Source organism: Octodon degus, unplaced genomic scaffold (assembly GCF_000260255.1).
Source record: "Octodon degus isolate 3935 unplaced genomic scaffold, OctDeg1.0 scaffold00047, whole genome shotgun sequence".
Classification (NCBI taxonomy): Eukaryota; Metazoa; Chordata; class Mammalia; order Rodentia; family Octodontidae; genus Octodon; species Octodon degus.
Window position 1 is genome coordinate 14,281,385 of NW_004524623.1, and position 18,914 is coordinate 14,300,298.

The window sequence follows — 18,914 nt, forward strand, 5'->3', positions numbered from 1 at the left end:
GCAGGGCAGGGCAGGGCAGGGCAGGGCTCCCCTGTAGACCTCCTGAGAACCCTGAGTTCTGCCTAAGTGTCGCAGGCTGCCATGGAGGCCGAGGACTTGGGGAAACTTCTTGGAGCCACAGGCTGAAATCTCTTCTGCCTGCTTTTGCTGCCCTGTGAAATGGTGCTTCAAGATAATCCTCAAGACCCCCTTCTTCAGTTATTCAGGGATGAGGGGTTGCGGGGCGGGCTTAGTCCTGGAAGTGGATACTTTGGAGCCTCGGCTTGTGGAGCAGCTGCAGCCTCGGGTGGGGCCCGGAGGACAGCGCAGGGGGATTTCTCACAGGAAAGCTGTGAGCCAGCTGGCTGTGGCTGAGCTCAGAGAAATGAGTTGGAAGGCGAGGAGAGCTGGCCAAGGTCTGGAAGCTAAAGTGGAAGATGTTCTACTTAGTGGAAGATGTTCCAGTTGCGGTGGACTTTGTGCTGCTGGTAGGGTGTACCTTTTCAAGCCTGCGCTCTGTAGCACTAAGTCCATCCCTTCACGCAGAGGTGCAGCCTCCCCTGCGGCCCCACCCCCAGGGCTGTGTCAGTTTCCCCCACGGAAGCTCAGGATTATTAAATCACCACAGTGGTGATCTGTGACAAGGCAGGGCATCCTGAGGGCTAGAGCCTGAGGGTGGCACCGGCATTGAATAAGTGTGGGTAAAAGAGATGGGTTCGCAGGACTCTGTGACGGCCACGGAAAGCACGTCTGGAGTGACCACCTCTGGGCTTTGGGGAGCGGGGCTTGATGGGGTACAGGAAGTACAGCTCTCAGCAGGTGGGACCTGGAGCAGTTCGCTGTAGAAGTAATGATGGTCGTAATTAAAGAAGCACCGTTATGTGTCAAACTGTTGTTTTCCGCTCAGAGAGGGATGGCACGCATTCTGGGGCTGTTGTAAAAGCAGGGTTATTAGGAGGTATGCCGGAGCTGGAGAAAGTATCCAGGATGCGCTGCAAGTCCTCAGCTGGCGACAACGCGGTAGGCAGCCAGCGGGCAAAGATAGGAGCAGAGTGCACAGGAGTTTAAAAAAATTGAGCAACAAATATTTAAAAACATAAATTATGGATCAGGAAAATACACATTCAAACAAAAGCTTTTGACATGAATTATGTTAACACGTAACACACAATTGCAGTGTTGTGTAGAGAGCACGTTCCCAGGCAGAGAAGGCGCTTAGGGGCCTGCCTTTTCTACTCCCCACCAAGAAGCCATGCACAATTTTACGCTTATTGTACCTTTTGATTTGACCACATATAGCTTTATGTCCATAGTGATATGGAAAATCCACTAGGTAACTGAGTTGTACTATGTTCTGTGACTTCCTTTCATTCCACATTGCTTGTGAGAGTGGTCTTGTCCCTGTGTACCTCACGTTCATCTGTTTTCACTGATAATGCGGTCATCCACACCTACGGCTGTCAAGAGCAGAGGTTTATTTGACTCAAGGTTCAAGGTTTCAATGGGTTCAGTCCAATGTCACCGGTTTTAAAGCAGAAATGGCATGGTGGGAGAGCCTCATGGGGAGCGGCTGCTCCCTGCTGGCAGTAGGAAGACGAGCAAGGAGCCAGGAATGAGAGTACTCCCTTCCAGCTTGTCTCATTTACTTCTCCCTTGTTGCTGAGACAAAATACGTGATGCCCAGAGTTGAGGAAGAAAAATCTTTCTTTAGGTCACAGAGCATGGGGGCTTCAGTCTGCAGTGAGCTGGCTCTGAGGCCGAGGGTTGTGGCAGAGAGGGTTTCATGGTAGTGGAAGGCAGCAAAACCAGGAGCGGAATGGGGAGAGCAAGCTTCTTTTCTCTCCCTTATGTCTTATGCAGGCTCTCTGCCCCAAGGGGCTCCTTTACACCTATACCATGTCCTAATCGTCCTCTGCCAAGTCTAAGGAAGTTTACAAATGAGGGTCCTGACCCCCCTAAACTTCTCAAGTTGATGCAATGAACTAGAGTGGTAAGGGCACATCCTCCACACCCAGGATGCAAAGCTGCCGAGTTGGGTGAGGTTCTAGGTGCCTCAGGTTGGTGCAGGGTGGCTACCATTTCTCAGGCCACCCCCTAGTGACCACCTCCAGACAGCCTCTTCAGCCACTCAGCTCAGCAGTGGGTGAATCTACTGACAGCATCCCTTGGCCAATCGCCTTCCATACCCAGGAGACGTTAGGGGGCATTTTCGGTCCAGGCTATACCAACAGTTTTGTATCATAGAATACATTGTCAATTTGCTATGCTAATGTTTTATTCTCACATAATAAATCGACAAAGCTATTTTTAAAAATCTGGTGTAGAGAAGAGAAAATTATACACAGGCTTGGTGTCACATTGTGGAAAGTAAAGTTTTGTAATCAGTTACCAAAGTTTAACATTTACATACCATTTAGCTACTGAGTCCATTTCTAGTAATCTCTATAGAAGTAATTGTTCCAGTATATGGAAGTGTTTATTAGGATGATCTCTTTGGAAACGTATACATAAAGAATAAGGAAATCATGTTGTAGTCAAACCATGGGGAATTCTGCAAGCTGGCCTGTACGTAGCCGTGGAAGGATGTCCACCAGAATCTTGCTCCAGGGAGTGCTGAGAAGTGACAGAGAGCTGGAGGTGGTGGGCAGCCCCTCCTCAGCCAGGTGCCACACACGAGTAGGGCGCATGGTTCCTTCTGAAGGATGCCACATGTTTCCTTGACCTGGTAAAACCAGAGGAAGTCCTTGGTCATGATATCTTCTTCCAGTACATGTTCATTTTTAGTTTACATACTGAAGCCTTTTTCCTTAATGATTTTAATGTAACAAGTGGTGGGGAAAATGCTGAAAAAGGACATGGCACCCATTGTTCAGTCAGTGGTTACCAGAGAAACAGATCTAATGCAAGATATATAGATGAACAAGATTGGCTCATGATGGCTGCCCACTGAGTGAGGTGTGGGGGAGTGCAGAAGGGGAGAAACAGAGGGCCTGGTCGAAGGCTGGGAGCTCCTTGGAGGGGCCCAGGCGAGTCATATCAGCAGGCCAAAGGGGCCATGCTGCAAGCCAGGAAATGACATCGCAGGTGAAGATGAAGGCTGCAGGTCTCAAACAGAAGGGACTGTTCTTCTTCATGTCCCTTTCATGTCATTATGTTGCTGACCCTCTTAAGTAGGTCTTCCACACCCAGTACTCTTGGGTTCATGAATTATACATGGACATAGTGTCTGTCCTAGGCTCTCTCTACCCTGCCTGCCTTGTGGGCTGGTTACGCAGTGCAGAAATCCCTCTGCTGTTCTGACCATGAGATTAGCACCCAGGTGCGGGGATGGGTCTTGGCCTGCTTGCTTTATGATGTTGAACTTGCACATTCTACCACTGCCTCTACCCTGTTCTGGGAGAAGCACCTCATCCACTTCCCTGCATTGGCTAATAAAACACTCAGTGGCTGGAGATCGCTGCCTGGAGATGGGGCCTTTTACTCCTGGGAGCACCTGGTGCACCCAGATCTCTGCTATGCACCCCTCTAATTTGTCACTTGCTCTTTCTCATCTTTCCCGCCATGCAGTGTAAACCTGGAAGGAGAACGGAACCCACTGCAGGCATCTCTTATACAGTACTCTGCTGCACCGGTTTCCTTGGGTATTTCTTCCTTATGGTGACACTGTCAGTTAACTGTCACTCCAATTTAAAGTGTGTCTATAGCTCAGTGTCTGTGACTCCATGAAGTAAGCAGTATCATACGGAAGCCCTTATAGTGTTTTAGTTACTTTTCACATTGCTGAAACAAAATACCTTACACCTAAAACTAAAAGAGGAAAAAGTTTTGCAGTTCATAGTGGTGTCCGTAGTTGGCTGGCTCCAAGGCAAAGTGGCACACGGCCGGCAGCATCACAGAGGAGAAATGTTCATGCAGACAGAAGACAGCAAATGCAAGCAAGGGACAGCCACAGCTCTTTTTGTCCTGTATATCATATGCAGGCTCCATAGGGCAGGCAGGAATCACTCTAGGACCCTTGATCCCAGAGCCCTTGATCCTGGCACTGCACCGTCAGCCAGTTCCAGCATCACACACTCCAGGTCCAGCTGCCTGCAATGAGCCCCGCCTCATGCATGAGGCTTTGGGGGACATCTAGACACCAGCCGTGACGGACAGGCTGTAGGTCGAGATTGAGGATAAGGGACCCAATTTAGGCCAGGAAGGTGTGTGTCTATTCTCTAGGAGTATGTATACATATGTAAATATGACATACGTAAGTCAAGTTCTATATTTTTAGGGGAACTTTTTGTCTCTCTATTACCTAAATGGGTCTTGAACTCCAGGTTCAAGTGATGCTTTGCTTTTGCCTCTGCTTTCTGAATAGGTGGGACTACAGATGAGCACACATGGTAGGTGGATGGATGTGTGGATAGATGGATAGATGGATGGGTGGGTGGGTGGATGGATAGATGGATGGAAGGATGGATGGATGGGTGGGTGGATGGATGGATGGATGGATGGATGGGTGGGTGGATGGATAGATAGATGGAAGGAAGAATGGATGGATGGATGGGCATATATTTCTAAATATATGCCTTTTTAAACCAGAATACTGGGTTTTAATGCATGTCATGCAGTTTTATCATATCTATGTCTCAGGACTATATGCATTTTTACAGGAAGACAATTATTAAGTTTCGATGACTATAGATAAGTTTCTTCTGAACAGTATGTGTAAAATACAGTGTGTGTCACTTAGTGGCAGAGACAGTTCTGGGGATGACAGCGCTAGGCAGTTCCATTGTCATGTGACCAACGTAGCCTGTGCACGTACTTCCTCAATGGTGCAGGCCAGTTGCTCAAAGTAGCCTCTGCACAATCAGCCAGGACAGCGGGAGGCAAGAGACTGCTGCCCACCTCACAGGGTGGACTCTTTTCCAGTCACCTTAAACATAAGTAAGAGGGATCCCAGGGAGATAGCTCAGTAGAATAAGTCCTTGCCTGGCAAGCGCAGGGTCCTGAGTTCAATCCCCGGTACCACAAAACAAACAAACAAAACATAAGTAGCAGAAGCATCCTCCAAAGTGACAGATATTCAAGCCAGTAACAGTCACTCCTTTCTGAGTGTCAAGTCCCACATGGCTTTGTAGGTGGTGCAAGTAGGTCTGTCTATAACAGCATTGTCGCAGCTGAGTGAGAATTGCATGGCACTGTCACCTCGCAGCCACCAGCATCACTGGGCAGCCGGAATTCTTCAGTTTCATTATCTTATGAGATCATGGTGGTGTGTGTGGCCTTTGTGGATGGAGCTGCTGTTGTGTAGCTCATGATTGTGCCCACAGGGCCCTGTCTTCCTGCCACTAGAAAGATGTGTGGCCTGCCCTGGGTTTCCACAGAGATGGCATCCCAGAGCTGAGTTAGAGGGTGCAACAGCTGAACCTAGAGCTGCGTTCCTACCTACCCAGGGGACTCTCCTGGGCCTCAGTGAGGATTCCTTGTGGTTCCGTTTCAACTGAAGTGCAGTTAGAGAGGTCACAGTGCTTTTTGCTTTGAGCTTGTGGGGAAGTTCTCAGTATTGAACCCAGGGCCTCGATCATGCTAGGTGTGCGAAAGGCTAGGCCTGAGCAACATCCCCAGCCCTTTTCAATTTTTCATACTGAGACTGTCTCTTGTTCACTTCCCCTGGCTGGCTTCAGTCTTGCAGTTCTCCTGCCCTGGCCCCCTGAGTCACTGGGATTACCAGTGTGTGTCCCTTTGCTTGGCTAGAAAATGTTTTTGTTGCCTATTTTTAATAAAAGAATGGAGGCTCAAAGTTTGCTTTGAAGCTCTGAATAAAAAGTTTAGTACAAAAATATTCAAGCAACTGGATTTACCTGGCATGCACTCAAGAATTTCAAGCCTCATTTCATGAAGGCCCGTAGACGTGCAGAACGGCAAGTAGGCACCAGTTGGTCGTTGTTGTTAATGTGTTATTTTAAGCAGTGAGGGAATTGTTTTATTGCCAGGTTATTTGATTTTTATATTATTACTTGAATACTGACAAGTAGAAGATGGGTTAAGATTCAGATTAAATTAGATTCTTTCTATGAAAGTGAGGATTTCTTCAAATTTCATACTGGACCTTCAGTGTGAGGGTTTACCTCAGTAGGTTTTTTTTTTGTGTGTGTGTGTGTGTGGTACCAGGGATTGAACTCAGGACTCTGCACTTGCCAGGCAGGCGCTTATTCTACTGAGCTACCTCCCCGGCCCAGTAGTCTTTCATTATTTTTCCTACTTCCATTCTTATTTTATGAAATACCAACATCTATGTGGTATAGTAGCCCTTTTATCTTATTGCTAAAACATCTTTATTAGCAAATAGTAGCTTAATAAATAGAGGTTTGCCATTAATGCATGGAAAATTTCAGTGATATAATAGGTGCTGTGCCAGATAGCTTTAAATAAAAATGCTAAGGCAGTCAACTTAATCACCCATCTATTTTTTTTTAAAGCCTCTTTTTTTTTTTTTTTTTTTTAACATTTATTTGTGTGTGTGTGTGGCCAGCTCAGCCGACCTGGGGGCGTGGCTGGCTGGCATGTGGTGCTGGGGATCGAACCGCAGTCCCTGAGCTTTGCCAAGCTTGTTCCAAGTAGGTGCTTTAGACCACTGAGCCATCTCGCCAGCCCCACCCATCTATTTTTAATTAATTATTATTTAATGTATTTGGTACAGGGTTTCACTGTGCAGCTTGGACTCACAGTGATCCTCCTGTTTGCAGCCTCCCAAGCGCTGGGGTTACAGCCATGTGCCACCATGCCAGGTCTCAGTGGCAAGGCTTGTGTTGCCAGGCATCAAACCCTGATCCTTGTGCTTGCTTAAGTAGGCGCTTAGTCTGCTGAGCCATCTCGCTGACCCCACCCATCTAGTGTTTTTCATTATAAATGTTAAACTGTTGAAAATAATCGAATAAGTGCCTCTAAAAAGAAAAGAACTATAAGTTCAATATAGTGAGAAAAAAAAAAAAAACCTTATGAAATAACCGTGTATTTGGCAGAACTCTTTGTGTTCCTTTATTCTGTGAAATTTGTGCAGAGACACTCTGTGATGGCATGGGGACCCTACCTATGTGTTGACAGGGCAGAGTGACAGCCTGCAGATCCTGCAGAGCCCAAGACATTTTGTGAGTAGTTGTGAGGTTGGGTCTTAAATCTCTTCTAGGGCTGATATCTTTGAGAAATCATTTTGAAATGTCTAAACGTATTTCCTGAAAAGGATCTTATCATACATTCAGCATTCCCAATTGGACTTTGTGTGGAGCTCACGTGTTCCCTTGAATTAAGGGACTCAGTCAAGATTTGAAGTTGATAAGATTATTGAAAGTCACAGAAAATAGGTACAGTTAGCCAGGGCGGTCTCTATGCTACTGAAGGTGAGAAGGCAGGGCATGCCGTAGACCTCATGCAGCTTTGCACTTGCAATAGCAAGGCAGGCCCATCAGTTTTCTAATCTTGTTTTTAAGAGAATAGTTATTTGTATTCCTGTTTTTAAAAATCTATTTATTTATTTGGTATAGGATCTTGCTATGAAGCTCAGATGCCTAGTGGTCCTCCTGTCTCAGTCTCCCAGTGCTGGGATTACAGGTGTGTACCACCATGCCCGGTTTGGGGAGAGCGTGGCATGTGGTACCAGGGATCAAACCTGGACCCTTGCGTTTGCCAGGCAGGTGCTTAGACCACAGTGCTATCTCCCCAACCCTAGTATTCCTTTTTCAAAAGGGATAATTTATGAACAGCATACTCACCCTTTCTGTGGTTGACCTTGACCCTGACAGATGCATGCAATCCCATAATCGACACCAGGGTGAAGTTGTAGTTCACCATTGTTTGTTTCCTTTAGAAATGGCTCACCAGTCAAAAGTCTTCCAGCTCCTCCTTGCCCCCAACTAACAGTTGGATGAGACAAGTGCAAAACCATGCCAAAAGTGCAGGATGAATGAGTAGGGGAGAAACCAGCTCTGCAGGGTAAGCTTGGGCAGAACAAGAGAAAAAGAAGATAAAAGCAAAAATAGAAGTTCAAGGTGTACCTGAGAAATGCAGGATAGGCTACCTTGAGAGGTCACCTTAGCAGCTCCCATGGTGGCTTGTCCCTATTGTGCCGGCTAACTTCTCGTGGGAGCTCCAGAGAAGTTCTGCAGAGTCCTGAGAAGTATGTATCCTGTGATTGAGAGGTTGGGCTCACTTCCGGCCAGCTTGGCCACGCCCTACCCGCAGGCCATCATGACCTGCCAAAGCAATTGTGTTTCACTTTTTTTCTGATCTGTTACTTCCCACACCGTCAGTTCAGGCAGCCTTTAAGTTGGCGTCTAACTCCTGCGAGGTCCTTTACACACTCACTGTTAGTGCTGTGCGGTCACCACTGTTGGATATCTCGGTGTGTTTCACCCATTTCCCAGTTGAACAGCAGCACCCGGCGTTAGGAATACGGCTCCCGTGAGTATCCACGTGCAGGCTTTTGTGAGGCTCGGTGTCTGGGACTTGCAGTCACCAGACACATGGCCCCTGCCTGCTTAACTGTGTTGGAAATTGCCGTGGCTGGAACCGAGTGGCCTAGAATTTACTGTTAGGGTTGTATAAATTGCAAGATTATGCCCTTGTGGACCATCGTTTTTGTCTTGTTAAGGCCAGGGAATGAGTTCAGGGTTGTGAGTTTGATAAGCACCTTGATCCTCTACTAAACCACACTACCTAGCACACTCCAGGGGCGGGACCAGCATGGCAGGCCCCGGGGATCGAACTCCTGGCCCCTGAGCCTGCTTGCAGGTACTTTAATCCACTGAGCTGTTTGCCCCCCCCCCCAACTGGTTATATTTTAATTATCACTTCCTAGCTATAAACCAGGCTTTGCTTTTCAGGCTTTCCTCTACAAAGAAAAACAATAAATACCACTATATTATGACTTTAATTTCTGAAAGACTGTCATTTTGTTAGTATGAATGGCCAAGGTTTTTCACCTCTTAAACCTAGTTTGCTATGAAGTGGCGATGAATTGCCATCTTCTGTGAAATGGTGAGAAATCGTGGCCTTAGAGTGAGGGTCTAATGACACGCCTGCACTCCTGGCGAAACAGCTGGCACAGAGTAAATGTTGGCTGTCAAAACAGAAATGTAATTTGCTTCAAACCAAACTTGAGACTATAAATGTTGCTCGAAAGGCTTAGGAGGCGCAGGTGCTGGGGCATTTTTGTGACAGAAAAACACTCTGGTGTTTGCATTAGTAAGATCTGCCAGGGCTAAGTTGGTCTTGGAATCCAGTCTAAAGAGTTTCTCTGCCTTGGTGGAACTTGAGCACATGGGTAGAGTGTGTAAAGGACATAAAGCAGTTCAGACTGACTGACGTCCCCTTGGCTTCATGCTTTTGTATTCCAAGTTTCTATTTTATTGTGAAAGTCAGTCCTGCCTTATATGGAGATGATGCTCTGTTTGTTGGCGCTGAGGATGGAACCGGCTGGTGTACTTGCTGAGCGAATGTGCTACCGCCGAGCCACACCCTTAGCTACCAGGAGCAAATTTGCTAAATACTATCATTTGTATTACAAAGAGGGGTGGCCCCCATTTCCTGACCAGCAGGTGTGAGTTTTTCAGTGTCCCTTATCTGTGGTGCAGGGAGAACTGCTGACCCTCGTCCTCCGTCTTGCAGGTGGGCCCTTGAGTGTTCTGGGCCTTGCTGCCCCTGTGGGTCCCGAAGTGTTGCCCCCAAACCTGAGCACTGTTCAAAATGCATATTCTGTGGCTCTACTGCACCCGGCTGCACCTGATGTGGGAGCAGGGCATGTGCCAGCAGCCGTCAGGTGACCCGTGTGGGCCACCCAGGGGACCGTGCTCCAGACTCCTCCCTGAGAGGGGCACTTCTTGTGAGGGAGGGTCTGAGGCCTGTCACCTCACTGTGACTTCATAAATATTGTGCTCGCTTCAGCAGCATCTGTACTAAAACTGGAATGATTTCATAAATATTTTAATTCTGACATTTCCTCAATTGGCAAGGTCCTGAGGAAAATGTTTAAGTGCTAATCAGATCATCTAAATTTATAACGATAAATAAAAATGGCCAATAAATATTTTAGCAGTTAAACAGTGTCCTGAGATAACATAAACTTGTTTTCCTCTAGGAAATTGACACATAGCACCTTGCGTCCTATGCTACAGCGTTTGGGGACATTCAAGGGAGAGATTTAATATCTTAAGCTGATGAGTAGTCAGCCTGTGACATGTTTGGTCCAGCGCAGGGACCCAATTAAGAGAAAAAGCAGCTGCTTCCCTGTGAGCAACTGCTGTAAGCTCAGACATTCGTCAGTTTATAAACTGCCCTCTTCCCAGCCAGATTCCTAGTACCTCCAAAGCTCTGCATGTTTGGCTTTACTGTAATAAACAGGCCTCCCCATCTCAGATGCTCGGTCTCTAGAAGAACTCAGCGACCGCTGTCCCTGGGGAGGTGTGGCATCTTATCGTGCAGGAGGCTGTCTGGGTCAGCGAGGTCTAGAATGCTCTGTGGTCCACAGCTCAGCAGCCAGCACTCCTGGCCGAGCTGTGGCGAGCTCCAGATGCCCTGGCGCTTGATGTCCAGGAGCAGGGCTTACTCACATGGACCATAGCCGGGCAACGCCAGAGCCGTGGTTGCTGCCCGGAGCACACTGCTTGTCAGCCTGTTTGCAGTCATGTCCACTGAGCAAGGTACGTGGTTTCATTTTGCAGCATGCCTTCTGCAGGGTCCTTTCCTAGCAAGGGGTGTCACCGGAGACGTTGTGCTGAGAGACGGAAGAGGGACAGGGTCTGTGTTTGGTTTAAAGTTGAGAATAAGCTCATGTTGGTTTTCAACTTGGAGATTTAAAATCTCTACTGTTCACAGTTTTTGGCTTTGCCAGGAAGTTTGTTCTGGGTTGACACAAAGTTACACCTTTGTTTGATAGTAAAAATGAGCCAGAGAAGTGTAACTAACATTTGTAAACTTGGAGAAGTCAGCCTTAAAGGGAGAGGGAAACAGACAAGGAAAGGAAAAGTGTGTCCTTCTTTCTTCTTCCTTCTGTTTCTGGTGTGAACAAAGAAATGTTTACCGCTGATTTTGGAGAGCTGTTCTGTTAAGACGGACATTCCCACCGTCCCAGTGTTGTCTTGGCAAAGTTCCGAAGTGTAAACCCGCCTTTTCTCTATATAAGATTGCAGAGATAGGCACGGATTTGTAAAAGTTACCAGCAGTGGCTTTAAGCAAACTCTGGTTTCCTTGACTAGAGAGCTAATTAATAAAAAATTGAGTCCTACAAATAGACATGACATTCCACTGTGCAATAAAAATGGAAACATATGACAGGAAGCATTTGCTAAAAATATTTTGTAAAAGTTGAAATGGGTTCATTTCGGTAAGCTGTTTTCCCACTGGTTCAGCAAGGATATAAACTTCCCCCGGGAAAGTCTGCACCGCCGACCGAGATCAACTGCACCGGGACCTGGCAGCCGTGGCAGTTAGTGGGTGTCTTGGTTGTGGTGTCCCCTTCCTTCCTCCGGCTTCGTGGGCCAGCAGCGTGGGTGGAAGCCCCTGGGTGGGGTCGGGCCGCAGCGCGGCTACAGGAGTGTGAGCTCCAGCTGCATGTGCAGCGGCTCACTGCGCTGGCCGGACTCCGGTCTCTGGTAGTGGCCAAGGGGCCGGCAGCCTCCGCCCTCCACCTCCAACAGGAGCTGTGCCTTTGCAGGGTCCACCATGCTTCTGAGGTTCCGACTTCTCCAGGGCTTACCAGATAAGAAGTTCAAATTTAATGCAGAAGAAATACAGTGAAAGGGGGAAGTGGTTTTATTTCTTCCCTCATTGGTGAAGTTCTCTTTCTGCTAAAATAGCTTCTCCTTCTCCTTCCATCTCCAAGCAGTCAGAGCCGGCTGGGACCCCTCCATCCTGTCCGGGAAGCACGCTCATCCCGGGAGAGGCTGGGGGTGGGCCGCGGTGCTGGGACGATCGGCAAACCCATGTTCTGCTTTCTGCCTTAAAGGATAGCACCCCACTTGGAGTGTGCAACAGCGTGGGCAGGACAAGTTCCTTCTAAATTTTTTAAGCTGAAAACACAGTAATACAGCACTTCCTGCCCATATTACTTGGCAATTTGTATTGCTATTAAGACAAAATATTTAAAGATGCATGCTTAGGGTACATGTTCTATGAATATTTTTTGTCTTTTTAGTAATGTGAAGAAAGGTTTGCTTTTTAAAGCTTCTACTTGTGGGCAAACCGCCTTTTCATAAAAAATGAACTAGGATAAGGTAGGATGGAAGACTGGGAGGAACTGTGTCATTCCCTGAGGAATGGTGCTGTGACCTTCCCCTGATGTATATTGGGTCTCCTGAAACTTCTTTGCAGTGCAGGATGAAGACCAAAATTTACTAACTCCGCTAGACACCAGAGGAGATATTTGGAAGCCCAGAGTAGATAGGAAGCTGCCGGGGTAATTTGGGGAGAAGTCGAGTTCAGTCATTCCAAAAATACAGAGGCCTATCCACCCCTTCTGCCTCTCTGGCCCCCCTCCTAGAGATCATCTCTACTCTGGGAGCTCCTGGTCCCCTTCTGCTTTATAGAATAAGGAGCTTTTACTGGCAGGCACACCATTGTAGAGGTCTCTGTGCAGGGTTCGTCTAGGCTCTGGCTGTCCCCACCTCCGAACCCAAGGAGGTTGGTGCTGGGCTTGTTCTGTGTGCAGACAGTTGGTTGTACCCAAAGTGGGCAGAAGGAAACTGAGAGGAATGTGGTGTTGGTCATTCTGCATTGTGCCTATTAAAGTCTGGCCTGGGAAAAAGAAGTTTGCTCTCTTTGCAGTTACAGACAAAAATATTAAAAACGTAAGAAATAAAAACAGGATATATGTCACCATAGTCCCCTTTTTCATGTCATATATGGGAGTTATTATTTCTTATGCTCAGGCAAAAATTCTTTTTCTTCCTTGAGTTATTTTTGCTTGTGCACATATTCAATCTGCTTAACAAGTCAAGATGTATTTGAGATTTATCAAATAGCTCAGGTCAGTGGCTTCCACTGCTACCAGTGTGGTTTAGGGATGAGGGTTACACTCAGTGCCCTGGAAGATTCCACAGCCTCCTGCTGCTCACCCATCTGACATGGAAGACAAGACTGGTGTACTAAGCCTGATGTCCCAGCACTGGGGAGGCTCAGGCAGGAAGATTGCAAGTTCAAGTCCCACTTGGGCAAGTTGATGAGACTTGCCTCAGAAGGCAGAAAGGCCTGGGGTGGTAACACCGTGCTAAGGTCCTGGGTTCACTCCCTAGTACTAGCACTGGGAGGAAGACCTACCCCACCCACCCCCTGTAGGCTGTGGGTCCCATAATTGGTATCTGAGTCCGCGGTCCCGTCCCCCCCCCCTGCCCCCGCCCCAGCCGGCCGTGCTGCAGGATTCCTGTGGGTTCACAACACGTGTGCCTCAGCCCTAGGTGTCATCTCAGCAGTGCAGGCCTGGGCCCCCTATGTAGACCACCACGGCCCCTCTGCCCTGCGACCTTCCATCCCTGCTCTGCGGCCCCTTTGCCCTTTTCAATCCAAAGGCAGTGTGCTGCGCTGTCCTAGCTCTAGGACCCGCAAAAGTAACTGATACATACTGGGTGGCTCATTGATGTCTGTTGACTGAATACATTTCTGACCTTCCTGTGCCCTTTTTCGGTTAGGAAATTTAAAGTCAAATCAGCAGAAATACATGACAAGGTAATAATTATAAATATTTATAGTGTTCCCCGTTTCTTCTCAATTCTCTTTTAAAGAGTAAATATCCTTGCTTAGCAGCTCCTCTGCTCCCTTCCTGGGCAGCGTCTTGTGAAGAATTTCTCTCCACTGGAAGTGGGGGAGGCCAAGCTCACCTGGAGAGCTAAGAGGATAAAAAACTGACAGCAGGGGCCGCCGGGATAGCTCAGCGGACTAAGCGCCTGCTTGGGCAGGCACAGGGACCAGGGTTTGATACATGTCACCACAAGTCAGCTGCAGAGTGAGACCCTGTATCAAATACATTAAAAAAACAAAAAAGAACTGAGATGGGTGAGTGAACTCAGTAGATGGTCTTTGATGCTAAATTAATTGAGCTGTGGTGAGAAAGAACAAAGATGAGGGAGATTTCAGATTTGAAACCAAGTCTTGTGTTTTGGGAGAGGCATATTGCCAGTCTGGAGAAAATTGTGGCATAACAAACAGAAATTAGTTGTTGTTTTGCTGCATATTTAGCATACTTTGTTAATCAATTGCCATGTTGGGGCTGAGGAGATAGCTTGGCGGTCTAAGTGCCTGCCTGGCAAGCACAAGATCGTGAGTTTGATCCCCAGGACCACATGCCATGCCAGCCCTGATGCGGGGCTTGGTGGTACATGCCTGTAATCCCAGGGTTGGGGAGGCTGAGACAGGAGAATCCTTACAAGTCCAAATTGGGTAGGCAGACTCTGTGTCAAATTAATAAATTAATTACAAAAACTAAAATTATAAAGTGCCATGTTTTGGGTTTTTTTCCCCCCTCCTGCCTTTTAAGTCATTTCTCTCTGAAATAATCCCACTGGAGAGAGATAGAAAAATCTGAAGGAAGATTGGAAAATATCTAGAAATGCTTTCTCATGGTAGTTCATATATAGCTTGATTTGAAAGGTCTAACATCAGTTCATGAGTTAAAGTGCAAATTATTTATGCATTTATATTTTCACAGTTTCCAAATTTGACTGAATGATTATAAGTTGTCCTACATTTAAAAATCCATAGCCAACAGATCAAATCTATGAGCTGTTATTTGCTAATATATTTGTTACAAATAATAATGATGCACATTATTAGATCACATGACTTCTTAGTAATATGAACCTACTGTAACTATAGTAAAAGGAAATGTATAAAATTTGAAAATGATTAGTGATTCTTAAAGAAATGCAAGCCCCCATACAATTATTGAACTGTTATAAATACCAGTTTATATGGACTACTGTGCCATATTTTTCTCCATTTATATTGCCCAATAAATATTTTTCTTGATTTATTTCCAATAGAATCACGAATTTAGAGCATAGAATAGTCATAAAGTTGTTGAGCTCAGAAAATGTTTTCTGGATTTCTCTTCATTGTTGTTTGCGATTGGGCTTGCTGTGTTGCCCAGGCTGGCCTTGAACCTCGGGGCTCCGGTGGTCCTCATGCCCCCGCCTTCTGTGTAGCTGCGACTGCGGGTGGGAACTGATTCAGGAGGGCTCAGCATTTGCACACTGTGGAGGTGGCTGAGGGCCAGAGCACTTGTCCAGTGCGGGTGAGCCTTGGGTTTGACCCTCAGCCAGCCTGGTGAAAGGAAAAGATTCCCTTGGTACTTCTTGAGTGTAAAATTGCCAACGTATTCAGAGCATAATGGCAACAAAGTTGTAAACATCACTGTGTTCACGAGATGGAGCCCTAAAAAAATGTAGTACTGTGGGCGTGGTGCTGCTTAACCTGTCCTCCCACGGACATCTAAAAGCCGCCTGGTGAGTGACAGGTGCCACCGTAGAACTGCAAACACATATTTGGGGAATGGGAAAGGGCTGCAACTGACTATTTAATTGGAGAATATTTCCTCAGGAAAGGTGACATTGGAGCCCGATGGTCGCTTGTGTGCTGATCACAGGGAGGTCAAGCAGCGGGCACCCTGTGCGGAAGGTGGAATCAAAGAGTGTGACGCATCCCAGGAAGGGGGTGCTGCACCAATTCCGATCACAAAGGGCCCCTCACTATGTGAATGCAGTCCTTAGATGTTTTATTTGTAGGAACAAAGTCCGTCTATTGGAAATCAGCAAACATGACTTAGGTAAAACAGTTGTACAATTCGGAATTGAAAGGTGGTTTTCCTTGATGAACTGCTTCAGTTTTTTCTTCCTAACTTCCTTGTGTCAGCCAGAAAAAATATAAAAACTGCTAGATAAACTACAGGCAGTATTTGCTTCTTCAGTTTGCATGACCAAAACAATCCTCTGCACTGTGAGACGCTGAGCACACAGCGCTATTGTGCTGCGGGTCGAGAGTCTTAGGGGAGAAACTGGGAGGTCTGCTGGGTTGGGCCCACGGCCGGAAGTGAGGGGAAACCTCGGAGATCCGAAATGTGCAGTCCATATTGTGGATGGGGGGAAAGATGAACTGTTATGGGAAAGGAAAGTCACTATGTATACAGAAGATAGTTAAGATTGTTACACAGCGGACTGAGCGCCTGCTTTGAGTCCTGGTCCCGCGTGCCACGCCGGCCCTGCCCTGTGAACTAGTCTGGGCGTGGTGGCACACGCCTGTAATCCCAGCGCTGGGGAGGCTGAAAACAGGAGGATCACCTATGAGTCCGAGCTGTGCAGTGAGACCCTGTACCCAGTACATAAATGGAAAGAAAAAAGAAAAGTTAGTTTCTCTTAGTTCCTAGTTTCTCTTAGTTCCTTAAAAAGAAAGTTTTGTGCTATAATTGTGTAGACAGGATAGCTGCTTGTATCTTCTACTCTGAATAACTGCTAGGAAGACAATATACAATGTATCAACTATTGTAACTGCCCTAATAACCTGTTTTGAAACCTTTTTTTGTTTGTTTTTGGGGTTTTTTTGGTATTTTAGAGAAGGGTCTACAGGGTGTTCAAGGTCTCACTACTAGATCGGATTCGGAGAGATCCACCTGTTTACAGCCTCCCAAGAGCTGGGATTCCAGGCGTGCGCCCCCACATCCAGTCACAATTGCTGTCTCTATGTGACCTGGAAGGCAAGTCCAGGGATTGAACCTGGCCCTTGTACCTGCTTGCAGGCACTTTAATCTGCTGAGCTATTTGGCTGGCCCTAGGTTTATCTTTTTAAAAGGAAAAGAACAACTGGGATGAGGAAAAGGAGAAAGAAGGAAGGAAACATAGATATGCACACAGAATAGCTAAGATAATTACATTCTCATTTCTATTGGTTTATTGAAAGGAACAGTTCATATTTAACTGTTTGATTAATCTTGTGTACCTATTTCTGGAAATCTGAGCAACTACTTTGATGATAACAATATGTGATATAACAATCATTGTTAATTTCCTAAAAAGATGAACTTAAATATTGAGTACTAGTACAGTGGAATTTATATTGACATTTGTTTTAAAAGAGTATCTGAATAATGGGAAGCTGGTACAGTGGCACATACCTATAGTCTTAGTGACTCAGGAGGCTGAGAGAGGAAGATAGAAAGTTTTGAAGCTAGGGCCAGTGAGATAGTTCAGCAGTCTAAAGCTCCTGCTTAGGCAGGTGCAGGGGACGAGGGTTTGATCCCTGGCACCACATGCGGGGCTAGCCCTGCCCTCAGGGTGGGTTGAGCCAGCCAAGAAAAAAAAAAAAAGTTTTGAAGCTGGCCTGTGTGACTTAGAATGATCCTGTTTTAAAATATCCTCGAGAGGGCCAGGATATAGCTCTGTGGTAGAGCGCTGTTACCTGGCGTGTGCAACAAGCTCCTCCCCTCCCAGGGTCCACATCTACCCACCTATGACCTGTGCCTAAGCAATGTTAGAACTGTAGAAATATTTCTCTAATTTTTAAGGAAGTAACTGTCCCGCAGCCACAAAATGATCACTCCAGAAGGTTTTTTTTTTTTCTTTTTAAATTTTATTTAGTAAGAGTCTACAGGGTCTCACTACGTAGATCGGACTCATAGTGATCTACCTGTGTTCAGCGTCCCAAACAGCTGGGAGTACAGGTGTGTGCCACCACACCCAGTCACAATCGCCATCTCAGCATGCCCCAGGGGCTGGCACGGCACACCAGGGATTGAACCCTGGGCCGCTGTGTCAGCCTAAGCAGGTGCTTTAATCTGCTGAGCTCTTTGGCCGCCCCCAGAATGTTTACTTTTAAACCTCTGATTTTTACTAATACATGCTGTTTCATCCTATTTAAAAAAAAAAAAAAAAAAGAATCCTCATCTTCGATAAATGTGGACTTCTGGTGGGCCTAGCTGTCCCTGAGGCTGGGCTGCAGCTTCCTTAAACTTGTAGCGCTTGGGGACAAGAGCGAGGAGCAAGGCGGCCTGCTTGGTGGGGCTGATTTGACTCCTTAGAGCCAGGAGGCTGAGGAATCAGGAAGTTTAGGGAGAGTCAGGCTAGAAAGTTTTAGCTGCTGAGAAGTCAATTTAGAGAAATGATTCTGGAAACTAACCAGAGAAGTCAGCACAAAATTCATGAAAATCAACAAAGTCGGGATTTGGTCAGGTTTTCCCTTTTGTCCAGAGGAACGGCTGGTCATTTCTGTTGCTTGTGTTTGGGTAATTAAAAACAGCTACCATTGGTTTTAATTGCATCCTTGTCAAAACTTAGGCAACGCCAGCTGGTTTGATTTTCTTCATCTTTCTTGACAAGCAGATGAATTTGTTGTGAATAAGCGGAAAATAGTTTGGCATTGGGCAGAAAAGAGAAAAGGCCAAGACTCGAGTTAATATATAAACCAGAGGCAGCTGTAGCTACTTTTGCCCTTCAAGTTCTTTTCCTACATCTGTTTTCATTTCATTCACAATGAGGAAGTCAGTAAAAATTGTGATTCTTTTCTTCTTATGGCGACACTGTCTGAGCATACGGTCCAGACTGGCTTTGAGCTCCCCTCCTCCTGCCTCAGCCTCCCCAGGGCTGAGATTAGCAGTGTGTACCCCTCACCCTCCTCGCAAAGGCCACTGTCACAGCTGCACAGGCCTCTCCTTGCACAGCAGAGCATTCCTGCTCTCCTGATTGTCATAAATACTTTCCTTCTTTTGGGTTATCAAGGCCCCTAACTGGTGACTTTTCATCTAAACCAAGGGACCTTTTTCTCCATTAGGAGCGATCGCCTAATAGTGCAGAATGCTTCTGATGTCAGACTTGTGTGGCGTTTCCCTAAGCAATGACAAGCTCTGCAGACTCCAGCGAAGCTTTCCTGCATCTGGTCCTGGCTGTCCCCCTGGGAGGCCTGAGCTGCTCCCA

The 18,914-nt window shown here is 46.7% G+C and overlaps 1 protein-coding gene across 6 annotated transcripts in view; it reads left to right on the top strand.

The window, feature by feature from the left end:
* Positions 1 to 18,914, top strand: part of Fgd4 (FYVE, RhoGEF and PH domain containing 4) — a 232,783-nt gene that overhangs the window by 122,047 nt on the left and 91,822 nt on the right. Inside the window, exon 1 of one of the 6 annotated variants that reach the window (XM_023716287.1) lies at positions 10,506 to 10,664. The exons of the other annotated variants lie outside the window; for them this stretch is intronic. Within the exon in view, the coding sequence (XP_023572055.1) occupies positions 10,649 to 10,664 (16 nt within the window). The 5' untranslated portion in view covers positions 10,506 to 10,648. Of the gene's footprint in view, positions 1 to 10,505; positions 10,665 to 18,914 lie in introns of those variants that run through there. 6 annotated transcript variants of the gene reach the window in all.